Source organism: Pinus tabuliformis, chromosome 3_2, assembly GCF_031772625.1.
Source record: "Pinus tabuliformis cultivar Carrire ecotype Pingquan chromosome 3_2, CPIR1, whole genome shotgun sequence".
NCBI lineage: Eukaryota > Viridiplantae > Streptophyta > Pinopsida > Pinales > Pinaceae > Pinus > Pinus tabuliformis.
The window spans coordinates 308,500,969-308,524,332 of NC_142302.1; the positions used below are offsets into that span (position 1 = coordinate 308,500,969).

The following is a 23,364-nucleotide window of genomic DNA, read 5'->3' on the forward strand; positions in this document are numbered from 1 at the left end:
TGAATGTCAAGCAATTTTCCACCATCACTTATATTGGGATCCTCATCAATAGAATCACGTTTTGTCTCTACCTCAATCTTCTAGGGGCATCAATCAACACCGCTGAATTTTGATGAAACTACCTAATCCAAACATTAAACCATTGTAGAAAAAAATTAACATGCCTAATCAATGATTTTGGTTTGAGTGAAGGGTGTGTTTTTGCTAAGGCTGTGACAAAGGACTCCAACAACCAATAACACCAACATCAAGGTACATAAAGGGCTTGGTGCTCTTGCTTAAATGCCAATCCCATGCCCTCATACGCTAGGGAATCTAGTGAAAATGCTACAATCCTACCAATCCCAAAATCCTAAAACTCGTAAAGTATATTGAATTTTAAATGGGATATGAAATTCTACTTTCTCCATATGAAATCCGATGAGGTTGGAACCACTCACAAACATCCTTAAACAATTAATGGTAATGTTGAAAATTTAAGCTATGTTACTAGGATTCGGATATGGAAACGGATAAGGATCCGGATCCGGATTCGCTAGTTTTTTTAAAATCCAGGATCCGGATACGGCAAGGATACGTCAAGTACAAAAAACAATTAAAATATAATAATATTTTTAAATTTTAAAAAACACTTTAAAGTTAAAAAATCAAATACTCCCCGAAACCATCAAACACTTTTAGAATTATCTTCCTGAATTTCTAATAATAAGATAAGAGCACATGGACAAATGATGTGGTATTTCTAATATATTGATGCTTAGAGTGAATATATGTCATGTGATAGATAAGATGGTGTCAAGACTGACTTATTTAGAGAATTTAATTGTCATTGTTGACTCGACCTCGCCTGATTCCAAAATAAAATATATATGGAAATGGATAAATCTATACAATCAAATGGATGGCACAATACAAGCAATCGGGGATGGATATCAACCGGATGACTATACAATTAATATATATATATGGACTTAGGACTATATAGAGCAATAAACTGACTCTAGGCCCCACACGATCAATAAACCTCACACAAACCATACACATATTATACTATAGAATATTACTTTTTACTGCATGGCACAATACAAGCAATCGGGGATGGATATCAACCGGATGATCTATACAATTAATATATATATATATATATGGACTTAGGACTATTTAGACCAATAAACTAACGCCAAGCCCCACACAATCAATAAATTTCACACAAACCATACACATATTATACTATAGGATATTACTTTTTACTGCATGGCTCCACACGATAAACACACATATTCGTTACAAATAACACAATAAAAAACACAAATAAAAAACAAATAACACAATAAAAAACAACATATTTGTCGTGTAGGAAGTAGTGTTGTAGGGATGTCGGGTTAGTGGAGGAAGTGTAGGCGAAGAACCATTTAAAAGGTCTGAATCCCATTTCCGCTATCTTTTTTCTCCCTAACCCACTCGGAATTAAAGACGGGTTTCGGTGGAATTGGGGAACAAAAAAAATTGAAACAAACTCTCGAGTCTCAAACCTTCGAAGAACAAAGCTACAAAAATGAGCTTCGAATATTGGAATACGAGTGCGATGAACGACACCAAACGGTGATGAATAAGCGGTCGTGATGAATAAGCAGTCATGCCTTCCTCGCTTGTTCCGCCTGTTCCTCGAGAGTAGGGTGCACACTTTAACCTTTAACGAAAAGACAAAAAGCTAAAATCACTGGCGGCATTTGCTTTTCACATTCACCGGTTCCGACAAACTTTTACAGGATCTGTTTCCGTCGACAAGGATCCGCCACCTGCCATATTTCCGCGTATTCTGGCGGATAAGGATCCGGATCTGGATCAGATCCGTGGATCCGGGGATCTTGCCCCTCCCCTGCCAGATCCGGTAACATAGAATTTAAGTATAAGGGACTCTAAGAATTTAACATTACCATTAATTGTTAGCATTTTTGGTGCAAATTGACAGTGAAAACCTCTTTTAAAAGAAAAAATTGTGGTCTTATAGGTTTCTGAGGTCTCATTAATTCATAATTAACCTCTAATTAAACATTAAACCTCTAATTAAACATTAAAACCAAAATGTTGAGTCCCAACAATCAAACTAAGGCAAAATCGAACAATTGTTTTTGGAAACACGCTTTACGGACACTGAAACGCATTTCAGTCTGTATGAACGTGTTTCCCACAAGTGAAACATGTTTCATACAGATTGAAATGTGTTTCAGTCATGTTTCAGTGTTTTGGTCCATACAAGGTGGGGGGCACATTTCCTGCAACATAGATAGAAAGTAATATTTTTTCAACCTCGATATCTTTTTCCTTCAAAATAGAAACAAAGATTTATATCTAGGGCATGGGTCCAGACTAGGAGGTAGAAGTGCAAATAAATTATGTTTCAGTTCTATATTCTTGCTTGGCAGATCTTAGGTGCTTGGGAAAAGTGAACTACCTATCTCCAAGGTCACTCACCCCAAAAAGGTCTGAGGCAAATTTTATTCATCAAAAGAACAAAGAACAGAATTTGAAAGAAATTAGAGTGAAAGATCTATTCACTAGCATGCCAAAAGAAGATTGAACAACCCTTCTTAGCAGAAATTTCTTTTCCAGAAACAGGAGACATAAAATGTTGACAAATGAATGTGACTTAACATTAGTGTTAGCACTCAGAGAAATTTTACTTGAAAGCTGAGCTTACCTGGATAAAAAGAATTGTGTTGTCACCCTCATATGTGCAAGCAGGTATATATGCTGCAAATAGCTCTGGAAGTCCACTAGCACATAAGTAACCATGGCCCCCACAAGCTTTCCTGCATTTTTCAATTGCATCCTGGCAAAATTCAAGGTAATACTTCAATATCATTATCTAAAATCCTTTGTTGAAAAATCATGTTTCTTGAGCAAGGGCAAAATTCTCTCTTAGAAAGAGAAGTTACAAAAAATAAAGACCAGAAAGTATCAAACAAAATCAGAGAAGGGAACTTTGAACGTAAGAAGCCGCAAGATGAAAGTGTGAACTAGAAAACAACTTAAATAACAAACCCGAACAATCCTTAATGATAAAAATGTGGCACAGATGTAGATACTTACAAGAACTCAAACTTATTCTCTCTCACATATTTTATTCCCTCTGGAAGGAAAATTATTGTGCATCAGGTATTCATATCAACTTATAACTCAGAATTGTCCCTTGAGGAATCTCAAGGAGTTCCAAAAGGGCAATCTAGGAAAAGATCTTGTCACCAGCACAGTGCCTCTCAGTTTTAGACCAGTGCTTCTCTGGTCTCACAGGGATATCCCTAAGCTGTCTGACTTAGTTTAAATTCTGATTTTGTGACTAGTGCCTTAATCTACTTGGGCAATAGAAATAAGAAGAAAAAAGAATATGAGAGGAATGTCAGCGGGACAACAATAATATTGGATCTTGTTTCTAGAGAATTTCAATGTTGAATCTGTACACTCAAGTTCTCAACAAGAAGAGCAGCTAATAAGGTGGCAGATTGGTTGGCTAACCAAGCTATGGATAAAAAATTAGATCCTACAATTATTAAGGCAGGTGGATGTAATATCTCGATTATTAAATTTCATAATTTTCTCGGGATGTTTGCTTAAGAAAAATATTGCCGTGAATTCATCAATCAAATCACACAAATTGTACTATAAATTTAATGGGAAAACTAAGAAATACCAACTCCAACTCAGAATAGACAATAAATGCATGCAAGAAATCTTAGCTCTATTTATATTAATACAAAAAAAACTGATTTTACAAATAACTAGAGGATAACTGAGATGGGATCCTCCAATTGAATTTGGCCTCGAGATATATCTGCTGCAACACTGGATTTGGCCTCCCAAAAATGGAACTACAACCAATAAGCACTCCTATGAATCCTAAATGAATTCACCAAAGGATGAGATGGGTTTTCATCCACTCTCACCAAATCACCCAAGGGTTTTTGTCCTAGGGCTACTAAAATCACTTTTAATCCTAGAAAATGGTAAATTTTCCTTCACGATTTCTTCAGCCACTGAATGACACTTTTCACCATCCCATCCTATAGATCTCATTCTGGTTCCAATGAGCTATTACACTAAGGTGTTTCTCCAAATAACCCGCTTCCAACAACACCTTTAGTGTATACAATTAAAATATACTAAAAATAAATCTGTTTTACAGAAGTTGTCAGAATGTGATGGAACCAAGAATGAATTGTGCGGAAGTACCCCCAATGGTGAAATACGGTAAGTGAACTTCATTGGACCCCATAAAACTCCTCCAAAACCCCTTCAGTCCTCTCATGATGTAATCTTGCTCTTGTAAACTGGTTGTCGCCAACCCTGGAAGTACATCCTGACTGCATCATAACGGAAACTGAAAATGGGAACATCACAAATCCTCCCACCCCGAGATTGTTTGTCATCAAGCAATCCGCATTTGTCCACTGTAGAGGCATTTATACACTGATACCAGGATCCCATATGAACCACTGGGTCACATCATGCCTCCATGCTAACCAAACCTGAATGGATCATGTTGCACTCAAATTGTCAAAGTTCCAAGGAAGCAGAAGCACCAACTTTTTCAACAAGGATCGGATCACATATCAGCGGTCTGTGTGTCATAGTGATCCCATTCTACAAGTTATATATTGTAAATGATCTTAGTAAAACCGTGAGTCTATGTAACAACCTAGGTAACCCTATAATTTGATGACGAATTCCATCCTAGGAGGTTTTTTAACCTCATTGATTACCTGTGTTTTTTGACACGACTAATCAAAAGAGTTTTTTCCCTCCAGCTTAAACCTCCAAAGTTAGGGTGAAATTTATTGTCGAATTATTAGGTGAATCTTAGTGTTTTAGTAGAGTTTGATGTAAAAGTGGTTTGGGAATAATTTAAGCTAATTGGCTAAATTATTTTATTACAAATCACTTGGTTTATTAGATCATATTGAGTCACAGATGGGTTATGTGTCTTGAGGGTCTAAGAAAAATGTGTATTCCCTCTTTGAGTCTTGTAAATGAAAAATCATATGTATTAGAGAGTTGGAAAAATAATTAATCCCCTCGTGTAAATTAATTAACTTTTCTGGCAAAATAAAATTAAATCCTAAGCCAAAAAATTAATTAATTAGAGTCAAAATTAAATTGTCTAGGAAAATAAATTTTCCAAATGGAAAAATTCGTGGGTCTTAAAAGAATCAAATTTTAAAGGTCCTCCACTAAGGGAATATTGTCTTTTTCAAGAAAATTTGGACCCTTGGACCTTGGTGGTTAAATCAAAGTCAATTTTTTGAGAAAATTAGCTCTAAATAATTAATTTTGAGATAATTAAAATAGAATTAAATGATAAATTCAAAAATCCCTCAAAAATAAAAATCAAGAGCCAAGATTAAAAGATCTTGAAGTGTTTATCAACGACCAAGATTATTTTGACAAGGATCAAAGAAACTAGCCATTATTTTTCCATTTGGAGGATTTATCTATAAATTAGAGAATCATTTGAGTCTCTAGTCATCTTGATCTCTGGCTAGAATTGCTGCGAAAGCATTGTTTAAACTATTGTCCTGCTGGGAACTATTTTTTCTACCATAGTAAAAGACTTTGGGGTGCAACTTGAGGTGTTTTTGTTTCGTTGATCTGTGGTATGAATTGACTACGGGCTTCCTATGTGGTGCTTTATGATTATTATTTTGAGATAATACATAGTGTTTGCAGGTACTCGATCCTTGGTCTCCAAGTTCACAGACTGTGGGCAAGGGTTACTTTGCTTGGATCTCTAGTTTTTATATGGTGGATTTAATCTTCGCTTGGGCTATAGTGATCATTAATCTTTTTGAAGCGTTTTAGCCATTCTTTCAAGTAAAAAATATTATAAAAATTATTTTCTCAAAATCCGTTTGAAAACCCATGTACATTTTGTAAATAAAATTGTAAATTTAAATTGTAAATTATTTTTCTAACTTAGGTTGGGCTTTTTTTTAATTTATTTTGTATATATTTGGGGTTTGGGTGTTGTATTTCTATTTTTTGTAGGTTGAATCAAGGGATTGAGTGAAGGAAGAGCTAGATCTAGGCCCTTGAGAGTAAGCTCCAGCCTCATGATAATTTTGCAAGGACTTTCACTAAATATTTGATGGCAAAATTCAGATCCAGAAGAAGAAAAAAATTTGAGACAAGGGTTTTCAGTTTTTGGCCTTCTCGGGACCAGATTTGCCTCCTCTAAGCCTAGCATCTCTCCTCCTTCCCTCTGCTTCTTGGTTTAGAGCCTCCCTAGGCCTTGTCGTGGGGTTTTGAGGCTTCGGCCTCCCTCCTCCTCTCCTAGGCCCTCCTAGGCTTGCCACTAGCCCCTCCTCCTCTCGGCCTCCTTCCCTTGCGTCTTGCTCCCCTAGCCTTCTCGACCTCCCCTCGTCCTCTCAGCCTATGTTACCAGGATTCGGATTCGGATATGGATCCAGATCCGGATCCGCTAGTTTTTGAAAATCCAGGATCCGGATACGGCAAGGATACATCAGGTACAAAAAAATAAAATATAATAATATTTTCAAAATTTTAAAAAACACTTTAGAGTTCGAAAATCAAATACTCCATGAAACCATCAAACACTTTTAGAACTGAAACCATTAGATATATTATAAATATGAAGACTGAAACACTGAAATGATGCATCAACCCTCATACAAAGTAACAAAAAGGATCATAATATCATAAATGATAATAGTAAATACATTTACATATCCTCAAATGAATCTATATCTTCTGCATATTGGAACTCTACCTCATGAATAGATGATGGGGGTCCTGGAATGTAGGAAGTTGCATCAGTAGGTTGAACTCGTGGTGGAAAAATATCCTCAAGTAAGTTAAGGTGCGTCATGGCATTTAGTGTTAGGTTCAAGTCAGAGATCTCAGGCTCCACATCCCACATCCTGCTCGGACCTTTTTTATACTCTAGTTCAACATGTGATAGAAGACGGAGGTTGGAATGAACATAAACAAGATCCTCAGCCTTTGCCACTCCCAACCTATTTCGCTTCATTCAATGGATGAAGCCATATGTACTCCAATTCCTCTCAACTGATGATGAACTAGCAACTTGTGATAGCAACTTGGTGGCTAGAGTAGAGAGATGAATGTTATCCCCACCATGGAAGTCCCACAAAGTAATAGGATCAAGATACCCTCGATTGTCCATAGCTACTGGATCTGAAAAACTACCAGTAAACTGTACAAACCCTCCAAATTCTTGGTAGACTTCCATTGCAACTCCCATATCTCTATAAATTTTCCTCAAACTTGTCTTGTATCCTTGTACCACTTCAGAATCCTTGTTTGGCGTTGTTCTACCAAGTAAAGACAAAATTTTGGAATGATAGTATTTAGGGTGCAATGCATATGCCAGAAGGTGTAATGGTGTGGTCATTTTGTTCCACCTTTCTGTAACTATGTCTTTCACTAAATAATAGACTGTTTCATAAGGGTCATTTTCACTTGCCCTGATAATTTCCCTAATCCTCTCCAACATACTATCAATGTTTTCAAAAACTTGCCCCAAACAAGGTGTATCTGTATCAAATGTCTTGATCAAGGTCAAGATTGGTTCAGTGAACCATAGAAGGTATTTGACCTTGTCCCACCATGCATCATCAAGAATGATGGACTTGTTTTCTTGCCCTCTATCAGAAGTGGAAGTCCTCCATGATTCCCAAAGAGGGTCAATGACCATTGCTTGTAATGCTTGTCTCACCACCACAAGTCTCTTTATGACAAGAGTGTGGGAGGCAAAACGAGTTTCAGCAACCTACAAGTTTCAAAAAGTCAAATCTCAAATGAGAAATCATACACAAATTTGTAATTAAAATTAGGAATTTCCAATACAAATTTTGAAATTTGAAATAATGTTGATTAAAAAAAATACCTTCAGTAGCTCCAACTTTACAAAACCTCGATATATGGCCTGGGACATTGACTGATTGGTTATGAACATTTCGATTTCTTTTGTTGCTACATATATTTCATTAATCCATTCAATCTCACCAATCTTGGCAAACATAAAGTTCAATGAATGTACTACACATGGAGTCCAAAAGATGTGATCATTATCGACCCTCCACAATCAAACCTGCAACTTTACAAACCTGTGCATTGTTCGTAATGACTTGAACAACATTATGTGGCCCCACACTTTCTATTGCATGAATAAGAATTGTGGATATGAAAGATGCATCTTTCTCTATTCCACTACAATCAACAGCCTTCAAAACATTGCCCCTTGGGGGCATACTGCAACAACATTAATTAATGGACGGTTTCTTTGGTCTCTCCATCCATCAGAAATGATGGACACCCCTGTTTCTGCCCATGTATCCCAGATTGCCTGTAGTTGTCTATCCACGGATTGTCTCTCTGATGCCAACAAAGTAGTGTGGACCTTTTCATATCCAGGGCTTTTGTACCCTTTTGGCGCTTCATTAACTGCCTTAATCATTTGTTGCCAATAAGGGGAACGCACCTAGCCCATTTGCATAGATGCAACGAGCTACATGTTCATCGGCTATGTCTCTACCTTGATTATTGAAAGCTGCTTCAAGAGGGTCTAGAGTGGGCCTTTTATTAGTTGTGGCAGCAGGCCTAGATGGCAATGGAGGCCTAGTTGTAGAGATTTGCACAAGGTGTTTTCCCTTAGCAAGCTTCCTATCAGCAGCTTCTTGCAAAGATGCATAGAATTTCATTTTTCTAGGACTCAAACCTTTGCCAGGTTTGCCATTTGCATCTTTTGGCCCGGTGCATACTTGCACCCCTGTGTTAGTTTGACCAGTGAGATGGGCCTTCACTCTAGTATATGAGCCATTTTTGATATCTTGGCATTCATTGCACTTCCATTTAAATGAACCACCTCCGAGATTTTTTCCAATAATCTCCACATACTGCCATAGAGGAGATTTTGGGTCTATTTTGATGATTTCCCCTTCACTCTGCTCATGTTGTGATGGTTCAAGTTCCATAATGATAATGGTCTATAAGTTATCTTACTCAGTACTGCATATAAAGTTCAAATTATAATATATTAATAATTATCAATACACAATTAAATAATAAAAATTAAAATACACTTCATTTAAGTTTTAACACACCACTACAATATGAATATCTTCCTGAATGGTAGAACACTTCTCGGTGCAATAATGCAATTATTATTAATATTTCTAATAATAAGATAAGAGGACATAGAGATACAACCATGTTCTACAGTCATATATATTCTTTCCCATATATAATACCAAATTAAATTACTGTATTAGCGTCTGAGACTTTGTTATTTAATATTTATAGAATAAAAAATCATTTTCCATTTTACTAATAAATTCTATTAAAATAAAAATATACATACTTTATTCTTTGAACTTAATCTTATAAAACATTTAAAATACTTTTACTATTTAGCTTCTAATGATCAATTTTTTTAACTTCCATGCTTTCTCTTTTGTATATATGTATATAAAAATTTATCAGATTCGGGAAGGCGTGATGGCTTCTCGGGATCAGGATCATTGTTCAATCCCCAAATAGTGTTTAGCTTGGACACATTGACTGAAACAACAGGGGAGTTTCATGAAGATAATAAGTTGGGCAAGGGAGGCTTTGGAGCTGTGTACAAGGAAGTTGGAACAAGTCTGACGAGGGGTGGCTACAGATAAGTTTGACGGGGTGGCTAAAGGTGGGGATGAGCTCGTTATTAGTGAACTGGCGTTGACCCGAATACAACTTATCATAGGTTATTGTGGCGGAAATAAATCAGCAGAATATTCAATAGACAAATACCTTGCAGGCTTGCGGTGTGACTTGGTCCAACAAACAACAAACGTTGAAGCCTGAACGCTTGAACAGTGAATAACGACAACGACAAATGTGGCAATGCCTGAACAGTGAATAACGCCAAACCGAAACGTTCAACGCCGTTTCCTGTTCCAACTTCCACCTGTTGAATGGTGGGTGCACTGCTGACAAATAGGGACAACACTACCTTTAGCTAAAGTAAAAATTGCAAACCCTAAAATCCTCCGCACACGCTTTAAGTTTTTAACTTTTGTGGGTTCCGGCTTTTGGCCAAAAAGTTTGTGGGTTCCGGCAAATGAAGCAGGATGTGTTTCTGGCAAGGAGGATTTGTTTCCCAAGAAGAAAGATCTGCCACCTATCGTATTTCATCCGTATTCCTCCGTATCCTAATCCAGATCCAGATCAGATCCGAGGATCTGTGGATCTTGGCCCCCCTGCTACCAGATCCGATAACATAGCTCTCGACCCTCCTCCCTCGGCCCTCATCCCCTCCTCTTCCTTGGCCGCAACCCTCTAAGGGCTTGCGGCTCCCTTGTGGAGCCTTTAAGCCCTAGGCCCTTAGCCCCTAAACCCTTATTTCTCCAATGCTAGCCTCATTGGGAAAAGCGTTGGCCATTTTCTCCATCCTTGTGCCCCGATCTATCATTGTAGCCCATTTATCCCCGCAAATTCGCTTCCCTTGACCTTGTTCTCCAATTCTTGGCCTTTTCCCCCAAAATTGACTTGAAACCCTAATCTGAAGATTTAAGGCTAAATATTTGGCGGTTTTGCAAGGATAAGGTCTCAAAATTTGTATCTCGCAAGCGGCAAGGTGATCCCAAGATTTCAATAATTTTCATCAGTGGGATCTTCAAGGCCTTGAGCCTAGGGTTTGACCTCCAAACCCTTATTTTGCTTCAGTTTTATTAAAGCAGTTAAATCATCAATTTCTAAGCCCTAAAATCATATTTCAATTGGTAAAAATCGATTAAAATTGCAAAATCTAAATTTTCACAAGTTTTGGCCGCTTGGGCATCTCTAATTTGACTTATATATCTAACATTTTAGCTTGCTGGAATTTACTGCATAACTATGAAATTCAAGTCTGAAATATTTTTGAAGCATATGCTTGATAAGAACTAAAAATTTTGAATTTCCAATTTCCGGCAAAAACTTACCTTTTTTATACATTTGGGGCAGCATATTCAGTATTTTTAGCTTGCTGATCTGTGATTAATTAACTGCTGTAATTATCAAATCAGATCTGAAAAATGCTAAGTCAAACTCACTAAAAGCCCTAAAATATAAATTTTCAAGTTCTCGTGCATTTTGCTATTTTTGGGCATATTGGCCATCTATTTTGGGCAGTTTTATCTTGTTGATCTGTCTTTACTTACTGCTGTATTTTTTAAATCAGATTTGAAATATCGCTGAATACACCATCATAAAATGTGCTAAAGAAGCCAATTCACATTACTGGTCAAATTGGAAATTTTATGTTTCAATGTGTTGGGCAAGTTTCGTCGTTTGAAGTAGTTTATAAACTGTTGCTACAACATTGATAAATCTGAATTTTCTGAAGTAGTATTGCTGATATAAACTGTCATAAATTTGTGACCAGCGTCTTGATTGACTATTGTTAGCATTTGGCATCTTGGGTTACTTGGTATCTTGTGAAATATTGTTGACATTTGCACTTGTATCTATAAGCATTTTATCTTGTTGATGAGTACTCTTAAAAGGTTTCTAACCAAAGTACTTAAACAACTTAAGAAAATCTTAACTCAAGATAAATCTCACTCATAATCTCTTGCATAAGCATTCTAGATCTAGACTTGCATTAATAATTTACCTCCTAGCATAAGCTAGGTTGATAGAGATATAGGACAACCCTTCTTATCTAGCTTGAGGGGTCTCGGCAACTCTTCGGTGGTTAACACGGTGACCTTGTAGTCGTCAGAGCCACAGTCTCTGCAACGTCGGAGGCATCGGGTGATAGAAGCCTAACAGAAGGTATCGTTAATTAGGCCCTAGCCTGCTTCCTGTTAGCCTCCTTCCCACAACCTACCTTAGAGCCTAGCTTCAAAATAGTTACAGGAAGGTTACACTTAGACTAAGCATTTAACTAAAACTTACCAAGATCATTGCATCTCACGTAGGTCCTAGGATTTTCACATCATATAGGTTAGTCAATCATTCAAGCAGCGAGTGTCCATCAGGTCATTTGGTTTCAATTCATAAGAAGCAAGTATTTGTGACTCCATTAAGGCATTGGTCTCATAATTGAAAAATCTAATTTAATCAACAATCTTGCTTAACTTCAACCAAATGGCTAGGCCACTAATCCGTGTCTCCCAAGTAAGTTGATTCTCAACTTGCATTCCTTCACTTCATTTCATAGGAACTACCCCCCATGGCCTATTGTTGGGAGACAACTAGAACGAAGTGGGCGGGAATCAGAATGATAGCTCCCGTCCTGAGCGTTGTCGCAGCGCCTGTACACTCCGGGCGACAATAGATCCCTCAATACTTGGATCCCAAACCCATCTCTGACTCAACCTCCCATCAATAGATCCACTTGGATCCCAATGCCAAGTTAGATTTTGGTAGCATTGGACAGTTGTTCTAGTCTCGATTTGTGTCTAAGAGACTAAGGAACATGAGATCTCTAAAACCCAGAAAAGATTTCATGAGATAAGCTTGTGAAAAGCCTTAAATAAATTAATTGATCAATAATTAAAAAATGCCTAAATCTAACTAAAGAAAATTGATTAATTAATGGGAATTAATTAAGGAAGATCAAGAATGCTCTAGAGACTCACACAGATCAAATCTAAGATGATCATAGTCGTTGATGAGGATCTAATCATGGTCGTTGAAGCTCCAACAAAAGATTATAAGAGCAAGTCAATGGGATGTAGAGAGACACAAGAGGGGTGTTGGAAAATATGGAGACTTGTAGATTAGAACTTATTTTCCTTATCATGATAATTACTTGTGATGTTAGTTGATTCTTTATTACCTTTTTAGTTATGTTCATCAAATAATTATCAAACCAATGAAGATCACAAAGCAACAAAGTACACAAGATATAGGCTACAAGCCCAGGCAAAACCACTCCAAGGGGAAAACCAAGAAAAAAGTTGATTTTCTTCTTTAGGATTTGCTTACAAAAGAGACTTCTAAGACCCAAAGACCAAAGCCAACAAACCCTCAAAGCCCCAAGCCAGCCCCCAGCTAGATCTTCCTTGAGACAACTTCCAGAACTTCAATATTGTTTCCTTGAGGCTACAACTTTGGCCCCTGCAACAGAATTTCGGCCCTGCAATTTCGGCCTCCTGTAACTACTTCAGAATTTCGACCTCCTGCAACTGGCAGCTTCACAAACCCTAGCGAGACAGGAAAAGAGATTATTTGACAAACATTGACTTCTACTCCTCTTTGTCCTCCCATCTACACTTCTTCTTCGCTATTGCAAATCAAACTTGCTTGAGTTGAGTTTCCAAATGAGGTCGAGCTCCTTTGTATTTATAGCCTCCTTGAGGAGTTGAATAGCCCTCCTTTAGGCCGAGTTGATCTTGCTCTTGGGCCGACAAGGTCTTGGGCTTATCCATGGCTTTTTCTTGACAAAATAAATATTTTTCTTCATTACAATGAGTCCAAATGGGACTATGACACGAGTAATATTATTCTTTATCCTATAAAGACTTAGAAGACCTAAAAGCATGAAGAACATGCTTTTGGCTCAAGCTTGAGTATGAAACCCATACTCCAAAAAGAAAATATAATTTCTTTTTCTTTCTCTTTCTTTTTCTTTCTCTTTCTTTCTTTATAAAGAATATACAATGTCATGATTAATTACATCATAATGAAGACCAAACCTAGCTACAATTTTCAACACTCCCTCTTAACTAGGGAGGTATTCATGGTACAAGGAATCTCAATCTTGAAGCACTCTCATAAGAAGAGTCGGATTGATAACCCATCTTTTGTCAAGCATATTTATCATAACCAACATTGTCCCTGAAGGCCTTAACTGGACAAGTTCATCTTTAATTATGAGCATTATGCTGGGAGGCTTTACGTGAGCTGCCACACTACCTCTCAAGGCACATACCCCATCCGAATGTCTACAAAGTATGCCCTTTTAGGTCTATTCTTATCTTAGATTCCCAAACCTGAATCCTCAAAGAATATTGGTCCTCTTCGACTACTCTTATCTCAGATGCCCTACCTCATCCTCAAAGAGCATCGGTCAGCAACTTCTTTACCTGGATTCTCCAATCCATAAGAAGTTCCAATCTAGATGCTTATTCAATCCTTCAGACTCCATTCTTCCTTTATGGCCTTCACTAAGACTTACGGTTGTTAGTCCTAGTCTAGTGTCTGACCCATAAAGACAAGAACTATCCAATATCACTCCCTCTCAATTATGGAAGAGATATCCACCAAACCAAGCTTACCTCTCAGGTACTCAAACTTCTTATTTGGTAACACTTTAGTCAGTATGTCTGCTACCTGTTCATCTATAGGTAGATAGTGCAGCTCCACGACCCCATCTCGTACCAAGCTTTTGATGTAGTGGTACTTGTTGTTTATATGCTTCGTCTAGCATGAAACATCGGGTCTTCCATCAATCTTATGCAACTTTGATTATCACAATGTATCCATGTAGGGCTAAGCGGTCCTTCAAACAAGTCTGATAGTAACTTCCTGAGCCAAACTGCTTCCCGACAGACCTCGCTTGCAACAACATACTCAGCTTCAGCACTACTCAAACAAACTGTATCTTGCTTTCTGCTCATTCATGAGACCATGGAAGATCCTAGGCTGAAGCATCCACCTGTTGTGCTTCTTCTGTTTGTCTCACTGTCACCCCAACATGAATCTGTATATCCCACGAGTTGGAATTTATTACCTGTGCACGGGAGGTAGTGATATATAGTTCCACGTAAATATCTTAGGATATGCTTGGCTGCAATCCAATGATCATGTTTTGACTCTATCTGAAACTGACTTAGGACATTTACTACAAAACAAATGTTTGGTCTAGTATTCACTAGATACATCAAGGACCCAATTAACTGTCTATAGCAAGCAGGATCCACCAGACTAGACTTTGAACTCCTCAACTTCTTTAAATTGGTAATCATAAGAGTCATCATAGATAGGCTTGCAATCCATCATGCCATACTTTGAAGCATCTTGATCACATACTTACCTTGAACAAGATATCTCTCCTGGCTTTTGCCATACCTCTAGTCCCAAATAATAGTGCACAATTCCAAGATCCTTCATATCGAATTATGTTGCTAACTGCTTCTTGCATTCGTGAATCTGATGCTCTACACCTATAACTAGTAGATCATCGACATACAAAAGTATGATAATTGGTCCATCCTGGACCACCTTGATATATAGGTTAGGATTTGGAGTACTCTTGGTAAAACCAACACTCAATAGATATGTATCCATCCTTGCACACCAAGCCCTAAGTGCTTACTTTAAGCCATATAGAGCTTTCTTCAATCTGTAGACATGAGTCTCCCTCTGCTTTATTTCAAATCCTTGAGGCTGCTCAATGCAAAACCTCCTCACCAATGGCCCCATTCAAGAAAGTTGTCTTGACATCCATTTGATGGATGTTCCATCCATAGTTTTAAAAACCAGCCTAGCTAACTGGTTACCAATCTAACCGGTCGGTTAGCAGGCCCACCGGTTGGAACCGGAGCAAAAACCTGGTTTAGGAGGCTGGATGGCGAGAAATGGGCCCTAACCGGTCCTAACCGAACGGTTTAGGACGGAACCAGCCGGTTTGTGGTCAAACCAGCCGGTTCCGCCCTAAACCGGTCAGTTACCTGCCATGCTCGCGGAGGACCCACACAGCAGCTTATCCAAGGTGGTTTAGGGTTTTTGGAGGGAAAGTAAGGGTCCTTTCCCTCCAAAAACACCCTCTTCAAGCTTTTAAGAGGCCCTTCTCCCTCTCATTTGTCTCACACATCTCATTTGGAGTGTTTGAGAGTTTGCTTGGGAGCTTGGAGAGTGTTGAGTTTTTGTTGGAGTAGTGGAACATCAGAGTTTAAGCTAAGTAGTAGTCATCATGCCTCCAAAAGCCAGAGATACTGCATGGGCTCATTGTGATATGATTGATGGCAAAATGATCTGCAAATATTGCCAAAAACCCATTGAAGGAGGGGGTATTAACAAGTTCAAGCAACACTTGGCTAGGATAGGAGGCCATGTAAAGCCATGTGGAGCACCAAATGAAATAATAGGGCATATCAGGGCAGAATACCTTCAGAAGTTTGAGACTCAAGTCACTGAACCAATAGAGAATTGTGACTGCAAAGTTTGGGAGTCGAGACTCAACCAACTGAGTTTGATCATGATGACTCATGAGAAGTTTCAAGTGATAATGTTGATCACAATTATCATATATGTAGACTTGAGTCTTGTAGTAGGCCACTGGCCCCATAGTTTGTAGGCTTTGTTTTTGCACTCTAGAGGCCATTTAGAGCCTCATTGCTTATGTATTTTGTCGATGATATGTATTGCACTCGGTGCCATTTTGATATATTCACCTTTACATGGTATATAAATGAGCAATCTTTGCATATTTTGTCTCTGTTGGCTTGTAATCATGGTTTTAAATCTTAATAATAGTTTTTTTCATTAAAAATTAATTATTTAATGTATTTTTCTAAAACCAGTTCGTTTAGACCTAACCAGTCCCGATTCGACTGGTTCCAGTCGGTAACCCGGTTCATTAGGTGGACTGATCCGGTCACCGGTTCCGATTTTTAAAACATTGGTTCCATTCCATAGTAGCAGCCAATGAAACAAGCGATCTTATTGTTGTATAACTAGCTGTGGGAGCAAAGGTTTCCTCATAATCAATTCCTTCCTTCTACGAGAAGCCTCTTGCTACAAACCTTGCTTTGTATTTGTCTATGCTCCCATATGCAGTGTGCTTTATCTTGTAAATCCATTTTGAAGTGATTGTAGATTTGTCACTTGGCCTAGGGACAATCTCCCAGACATCATTCTTCATTATGGACTGGTATTCTTCCTACATAGCATTCCTCCATTCTTGATGTTTAGCCTAGGAGGAAGATTTCTCCTCAATAAGCCTTGTCATGTATGCATCATATCCAGAATACCTCTTTTGTCTCTTACTTTCCCAGGATATCCCCGATGTTGTATGTCCTTCTGCCTCTTGAAGAGTAGTTTTCATCCAAGCAGGCTTCTTCCAATTTTTAGGAACAATTACTTGTTGTATAGGCTCACAAGGACCTTCAACATCTTCTTGAGCAGGTCCTAGTTCTTGACCATTATTATCCCTAGAGATATCCTCAAAGATAGGTATCTCTTCTTCATCAGAGTCAACCGGAACATCCCTTGATTTCTTGTAAGCTATGCTCTCATCAAAGATGACATCCTTGCTTACTTCAATTCGACGATCCTCCTTGATATAAATTCTATATGCTTTTGATGAAGCACTATATCCCACAAAGATGCCCTTTAGACTGGTAGGATCTAGCTTCTTTCTTTTGTCCTTGGGTATATGAATATACACAGGACACCCAAATATCCGAAGATGATCCACACTTGGCTTCTTTCTTGTAAATGCTTCTTTCGGAGTCATGTTGTTAAGAATCCTATGAGGACTTCGATTTTGTAAGTAGATAGTTGTCATGCATGCCTCTGCCCATAGGAAATGAGGGATATCTTGATCATGTAGCATAGCCCTGACACATCCTTCAATAGTATGGTTTTTCCTTTCTACCACACAATTATGTTCAGGATTATAGGGAACAATGAGCTCCCTCTTGATTCCTACTTCTTTACAGAAAGCTATTAACTCTTTGGAGGTGTATTCTCCACCATTCTCTAACCTTAGAATTTTGATATTTCTCTCAGTTAGGTTTTCCACTACATTCTTGAACTCCTGAAACTTTTCGAATACTTCATCCTTGTTCTTGAGAAGGTATAACCAAGTCTTCCTTGAGTAATCATTAATGAAGGTTACATAGTATTTATGCCCACTAAGAGACTTGACTACCATAGGTCCACATACATCTGAATCTGAATGTATGAGATCTAAAATTTCCTTAGATTTGGTATCACTATTTGCAAACAGTTTCTTTACATTCTTGCCTAAAGCACATCCCTTATAGATCCCTTCAGGATCTTATTTTATTTCGAGGATGTCATTGACCATTTGACTCAGAGATGGCAAAATCTTATAATGAAGGTGTCCATACCTTCTATGCCATAGTTTGGAAGGACTCACTTCTAAGTGAACTAAGGCTTGAGCTAGAGGTGTATAGAGTCTATACAATGTCCCCTCACAAATCCCAATCTTCATTTTTACTATAGCCCTTACCCAAACCAAAACCTTGCCATAAACAAAAGCAACTCTATCACCCTTATCCTCTAGACAAGAAATAGAAAGTAAGTTTTTCTTCAAACCTGGAACATATAAAATGTTGTTGAGGTGAATGCTTCCACCTAACTCGAGCTCCAATGATGTAGACCCAATGTCTTTCACTAGATAGCTCTTGTTGTCTCCAAGTTTGATAGAATGAGATGAGTTTTCCTTAGATAGGGTTTGGAGTTAGCTGCATTCTCCCGTAATATGTCTATAGGCGCCACTGTCAATAACCCATACATTTTCATCCTTGAATGTGCCAGATAAAGTGAAGAACAAACTTTCATCTGCTACTTCCTTTGTGAGCTTGGAGATGATCTTCAATAGACAATTCTTGATAGATGTAGCAAGATTTCCAAGAACCTTGAAACCCTTTCTTATAACCCTTGTCATAGTGCCAACAAAGATGTGATCTTCAGTCTCCTTCTTACACCTTAGCTCTGATACCATGTTGGAAAATATGGAGACTTGTAGATTAGAACTTATTTTCCTTATCATGATAATTACTTGTGATGTTAGTTGATTCTTTATTTTTGTTAATCAAGCAATTATCAAAACAATGAAGATCACAAAGAGACAGAGTACACAAGATATCGGCTCCAAGCTAGGTAAAAACCCCTCCAAGGGGAAAACCCAAAAAAATGCTTCTCTCTTTCTTTAGAATTTTCTTACAAAAGAGACTTCCAAGACCCAAAGACCAAAGCCAACAAACCTTCCAAGCCCCAAGCCAACCCCCAACAATATCTTCCTTGAGACAGCTTCCAAAACTTTGATATTGCTTCCTTGAGGCTGCAACTTCGACCCCTGCAACAGAATTTCAGCCGTGCAATTTCAGCCTTTTGCAACTACTTCAGAATTTCGGCCTCCTACAATTGGCAGCTTCACAAACCCTAGCGAGACAAGAAAAGAGATTCTTTGGCAGACATCGACTTCTACTCCTCTTCGTCCTCCCAGCTACTCTTCTTCTTCTTCGCTATTGCATATCGAACTTGCTTGAGTTGAGTTTCCAAATGAGGTCGAGCTCCTTTGTATTCATGGCCTCCTTGAGGGGTCGAATAGCCCTCCTTTACGCCGACTTGATCTTGCTTCTGGGCCAACTTTGTCTTGGGCTTATCCATGGCTTTTTCTTGACAAAATAAATATTTCTCTTCATTACAATCCAAATGGGACTATGATACATGACCAATATTATCTTTTATCTTAGAAAGACCTATAAAGACCTAAAAGCACAAAGAACATACTTTTGACTCAAACTTGAGTATGAAACCCAAACTCCAAAAATAAAATATATTTTTTGTTCTTTCTCTTTCTTTCTTTCTAAAAAATATACAATGTCATGATTACAATTACATCATAATGAAGACCGAACCTAGTTACAATTTTCAAAAAGGGGAGCATATTTCCTTGGCAAGTCAAGTTATCCAGTTCCAGTGATTTAGCAAGGAAGAAGATTTCGAGCCGGAGGGAGAGCATCGGAGAGAGGGAGCAGTTGAGAGAATTCCAAAGGAGTTTCCCAAGAGTTTTTCAATGCTAGAGAAGTAGGAAAAGGGAGGCCAAAATATTATGCAAAGAAAGTTGTCCAGGTTGTGCGAGTTAGCCAATCCCACTGAGGCCATCTCTGCAAAAACTCACAACTGGGAAAATAAACAGGAATATCCTCCTTCATGCTTGGTTGCTAACTGCTACTCACACTCCCTTCTGGAATAAGTAGATCCACTTGTTTCTTCAGCTACTTGCTAGTAAACTGGATTTGGAAACCCTTTGAAAAAGAATCCCTCAGTGTGAAATTTCTCTTCCACACGACACTGATCTGCAACTGCAAATACTGTTGCAAACCAATTGCGCCCAGATCAAGGATCTACTCAACGAATTCTCTGTTCTACTTCACTGGAACTTCTTCCCGGCTTCACCACTGCTTGTTGGAATTGCTTCTGGACAAATCGAACTCTCCCTGCCATCTGCAACTGGATAATCAAACCTCTGACCAGCAATTCGACCTACATGGCCAACCTCTACACAAACCCTAAAAAAATTGTTGTTGCTCCCTCTGAGCTGCGAATTTCTCCCTCTTCATCTCTAAGCCTCCGATCTATCAAACTCGCTCTGATACCATGTGTAATTTTCAAGTCTATTGCAGCAACTAGAAATTATTCTTCTAACTGATTAAAAAATAAAGTGTATCTCATTTGCTATGGCAAATAACGAATAAAAACACAACTGCAATTTCCACCATAAAAACGCTGCAAAAAATAAAATGTTGAAAACTGAGAAATATAGAGCACACACACAAAAATATGACACCGTTATTTTTGATAAATTGTCCCCAGAAAAACCCAATGCGTGAAAACTGGTGCAACAGATGAGGGTTTCATTATTATGCAGCAATGAAATTTTGAGTACAACAACATGGATGCCAAACTGGCGATCATGTCTGACAGAAATAATGGCAAAATTACTGAGGGAATTTTACCCCTCCGCAAGCAATCCTGGCTCAAACTGGCTAACTCGAACCCCTCTACGCAAGCCTTGCGCAGTCACTCACATGCACTGAATATACCTCTAACTGACTATTGTTGCTCTAGAAATGATCCTCCAACCCTCTGGAAAATTATCACGACTCTCGGCAACTAAACCCACCTCTTTCTCAGCAAAATTGAATTGCCTCCTTGAGACTACTGCACAATCCTTGGGCAGCCTCATGTGGAAATAACTCGACCTCCTCTCCTAACTCTCTGAAACTGGAAACCTCCTCCAGAATCACTGTCTCTGCCCCTCTGTGTCCCTTTTGCCTTGAACCCTCTTCCTCTACTTAACCTTTGTAGCTGGATAGCTCGATCTGCCAAAGAACTCACACTACTAGCTTCTCTCTCATGTGTCTTGCTCCAACCCCATCGACCTCCTCTTATAATCTGTCATTGGCTAATTAACGGCCATGATTAAATCCTCATCAATGGCTAAGATCATTCTAAGTCAATCCATGTGAGTTTCTAGAGAAATCTCACCTTTCTCAATTAATTCCTGATAGTTAATCATTTTCCCTAAGTTAGACTTAGGAAAAATTTAATCACTGATTAATTAACTTAATTAAGCCATCTCTAGGTGTTTTCTCCTTAAACTTTTTCTAGGTTCTGGAGTTCTAGTGTTTCTAAGCCTCTTTGACCAAAGTCAAGACTAGAACACCTGTCCGATGCTACAAAATCAACACCCATTTCCTAAGAATATTTGCACATAATTTCACAGAAATTTGCAAGAGGATTTTTGCCATTTCTCAACAATGTTCATCTTGTTGGGCGCAGAACTAGGTGGTCCGGAAATTCGCACTTTTTAGGGCATTCCAGGCCAGCTGGAATTAGCCCAAAAGATTTATGGGTTTTTTTGGATTAGGTGTGAGGAGCCTAAGGCTAATTTTTCAGAATTTTTGGCGCAGATTTTGTTGAAGAATGTAACTAGGTTCGGTCTTCGTAATTATATTTGAGGCATAATGAAATGTATCTATCAAAAGAAAGAAAAAGATTTTTTTATTATTATTAATATGACTTATTAAAGCATGGCTTTCATGCTTGGGTCATCATGTTTTAGGTGAAAATCCCCATTGAGGACTTCTAGGATTTAGACTAAGTCATTAGAGTCATTGTCCATTTAAAGACGCCCTTGGGCTTTTGAATCATGTAAAAAGATTTATTATTGAGTCAAATAAGTCGTTTTTCACCTCCACACCAAGTCGGCCTCAAGGAGATCAAGTTGGCCTCAAACAAGGTAGTCTGACCTCACCAGAAGACTATATATTGGAGCAATTCGAATTCATTTGGAGACATTTTTCACACAAGTTCGATTCACAAGAAGAAGCAGCTAAAAAGTGAAAAATTGCAGAAGGAGGAGATTTGCTGGAAGAAGGAAGATCGAAGTTTTTGGGCTTGTCTCTCTCTCACTCGTGTGGATTTACTGGGATATTTGTTGGAAGGACGAAGATACTGCTAGGTCGAATTTGTTGATGGGCTAACTGTTGGATTGAAGTTGTTGCTCGCCTACTGTTGGGCCGAAGTTCTGTTGCTGCTAGGTCGAAGTTATTGTTATCATCTACAAAAGGAAGGAAGGGTTGACTTGGTGTGGAGGAAGTTTGTGTCTAGGTCAAGAGTCTTGGATCATCTCGTGAAATTATTAAGGAAGATTTGTTGACTGGGTTTTCCCCTAGATAGGGGTTTTTCCCTAGCTATCCGCCTACATCTGGTGTCTGTGATCTTTGTGCTATTGTTTTGTTAATTGCTTGATGAACTAAAAGATAAAAGAGGAACATAAGAAAACATAAGAATATCACAAGTAATTATCAATATAAAGAAAATCTTTTTGCCTTTCTGATTTTCTAACATGGTATCAGAGCTAAGGTGAAGAAGGAAAAAAGGCAGCTCAAAGATCTATTGAAAGAAGAGTAAGGAGTTCTAAGAAGCTTTGAATAAGGGTCATCAAAAGGATCATATAAGAAGTCAAATCTATCATCTTCAAGGACAATGTCTAACTCAATGAAAGGAGAAAACAAGCTAGATGGAGCATCTAACTACAGGGCATGGAAGAAGAGGATAGACCTCATCCTCGAGAAGAATAAAGTTTTGGATCTAGTCAAGGGAAAGGTAAAGAAGCCTACTAATGAGTCAAGTGATGCAAAAAGGAAAAAATCAGGGAAACAGAAATATTGGCCATGACTCTAATGGTGGATGGAATAAAGGATAACCTCATCCCCTATATATCTAACATAGACTCTGCTCAAGAGATGTATGAGGCATTATCAAAATTATTCACTATTAAGAATCTTGGTCAAATAGCAAGCCTTAAAAATGAACTAAGATCTATAAAGATGACAAAGGAAGACACTGTGGCATCTTTCTTTATGAGAATAGCTAGATTAAGAGATGAACTCCAGGCAATTGATGAGATAGTACCAGAGAAGGAGCTTGTAATCACTGCACTTCTAGGTTTACCAACATCATGGAGTGCCTTCTCATCAGGTCTCAACAGCTGGAAGGAGACTCCTACATTTGAACAACTATGGAATGCTTGCAGTCAGGAAGAAGTCAGGATTTCTCTAGTAAGCAACAAAGAGAATGAAGAAGAAAAAG

General features: G+C 38.3%; 1 protein-coding gene across 2 annotated transcripts in view; it reads right to left on the bottom strand.

Annotated features, from left to right (window-relative positions):
* The window catches only part of LOC149180784 (putative peroxisomal acyl-coenzyme A oxidase 1.2), a 473,981-nt gene that overhangs the window by 313,341 nt on the left and 137,276 nt on the right, over window positions 1-23,364 (bottom strand). For both annotated transcript variants that reach the window (XM_089416295.1, XM_089416296.1), the window contains one exon: window positions 2,702-2,833. In XM_089416295.1, the coding sequence (XP_089272421.1) occupies window positions 2,702-2,833 (132 nt within the window). The remainder of the gene's footprint in view (window positions 1-2,701; window positions 2,834-23,364) is intronic.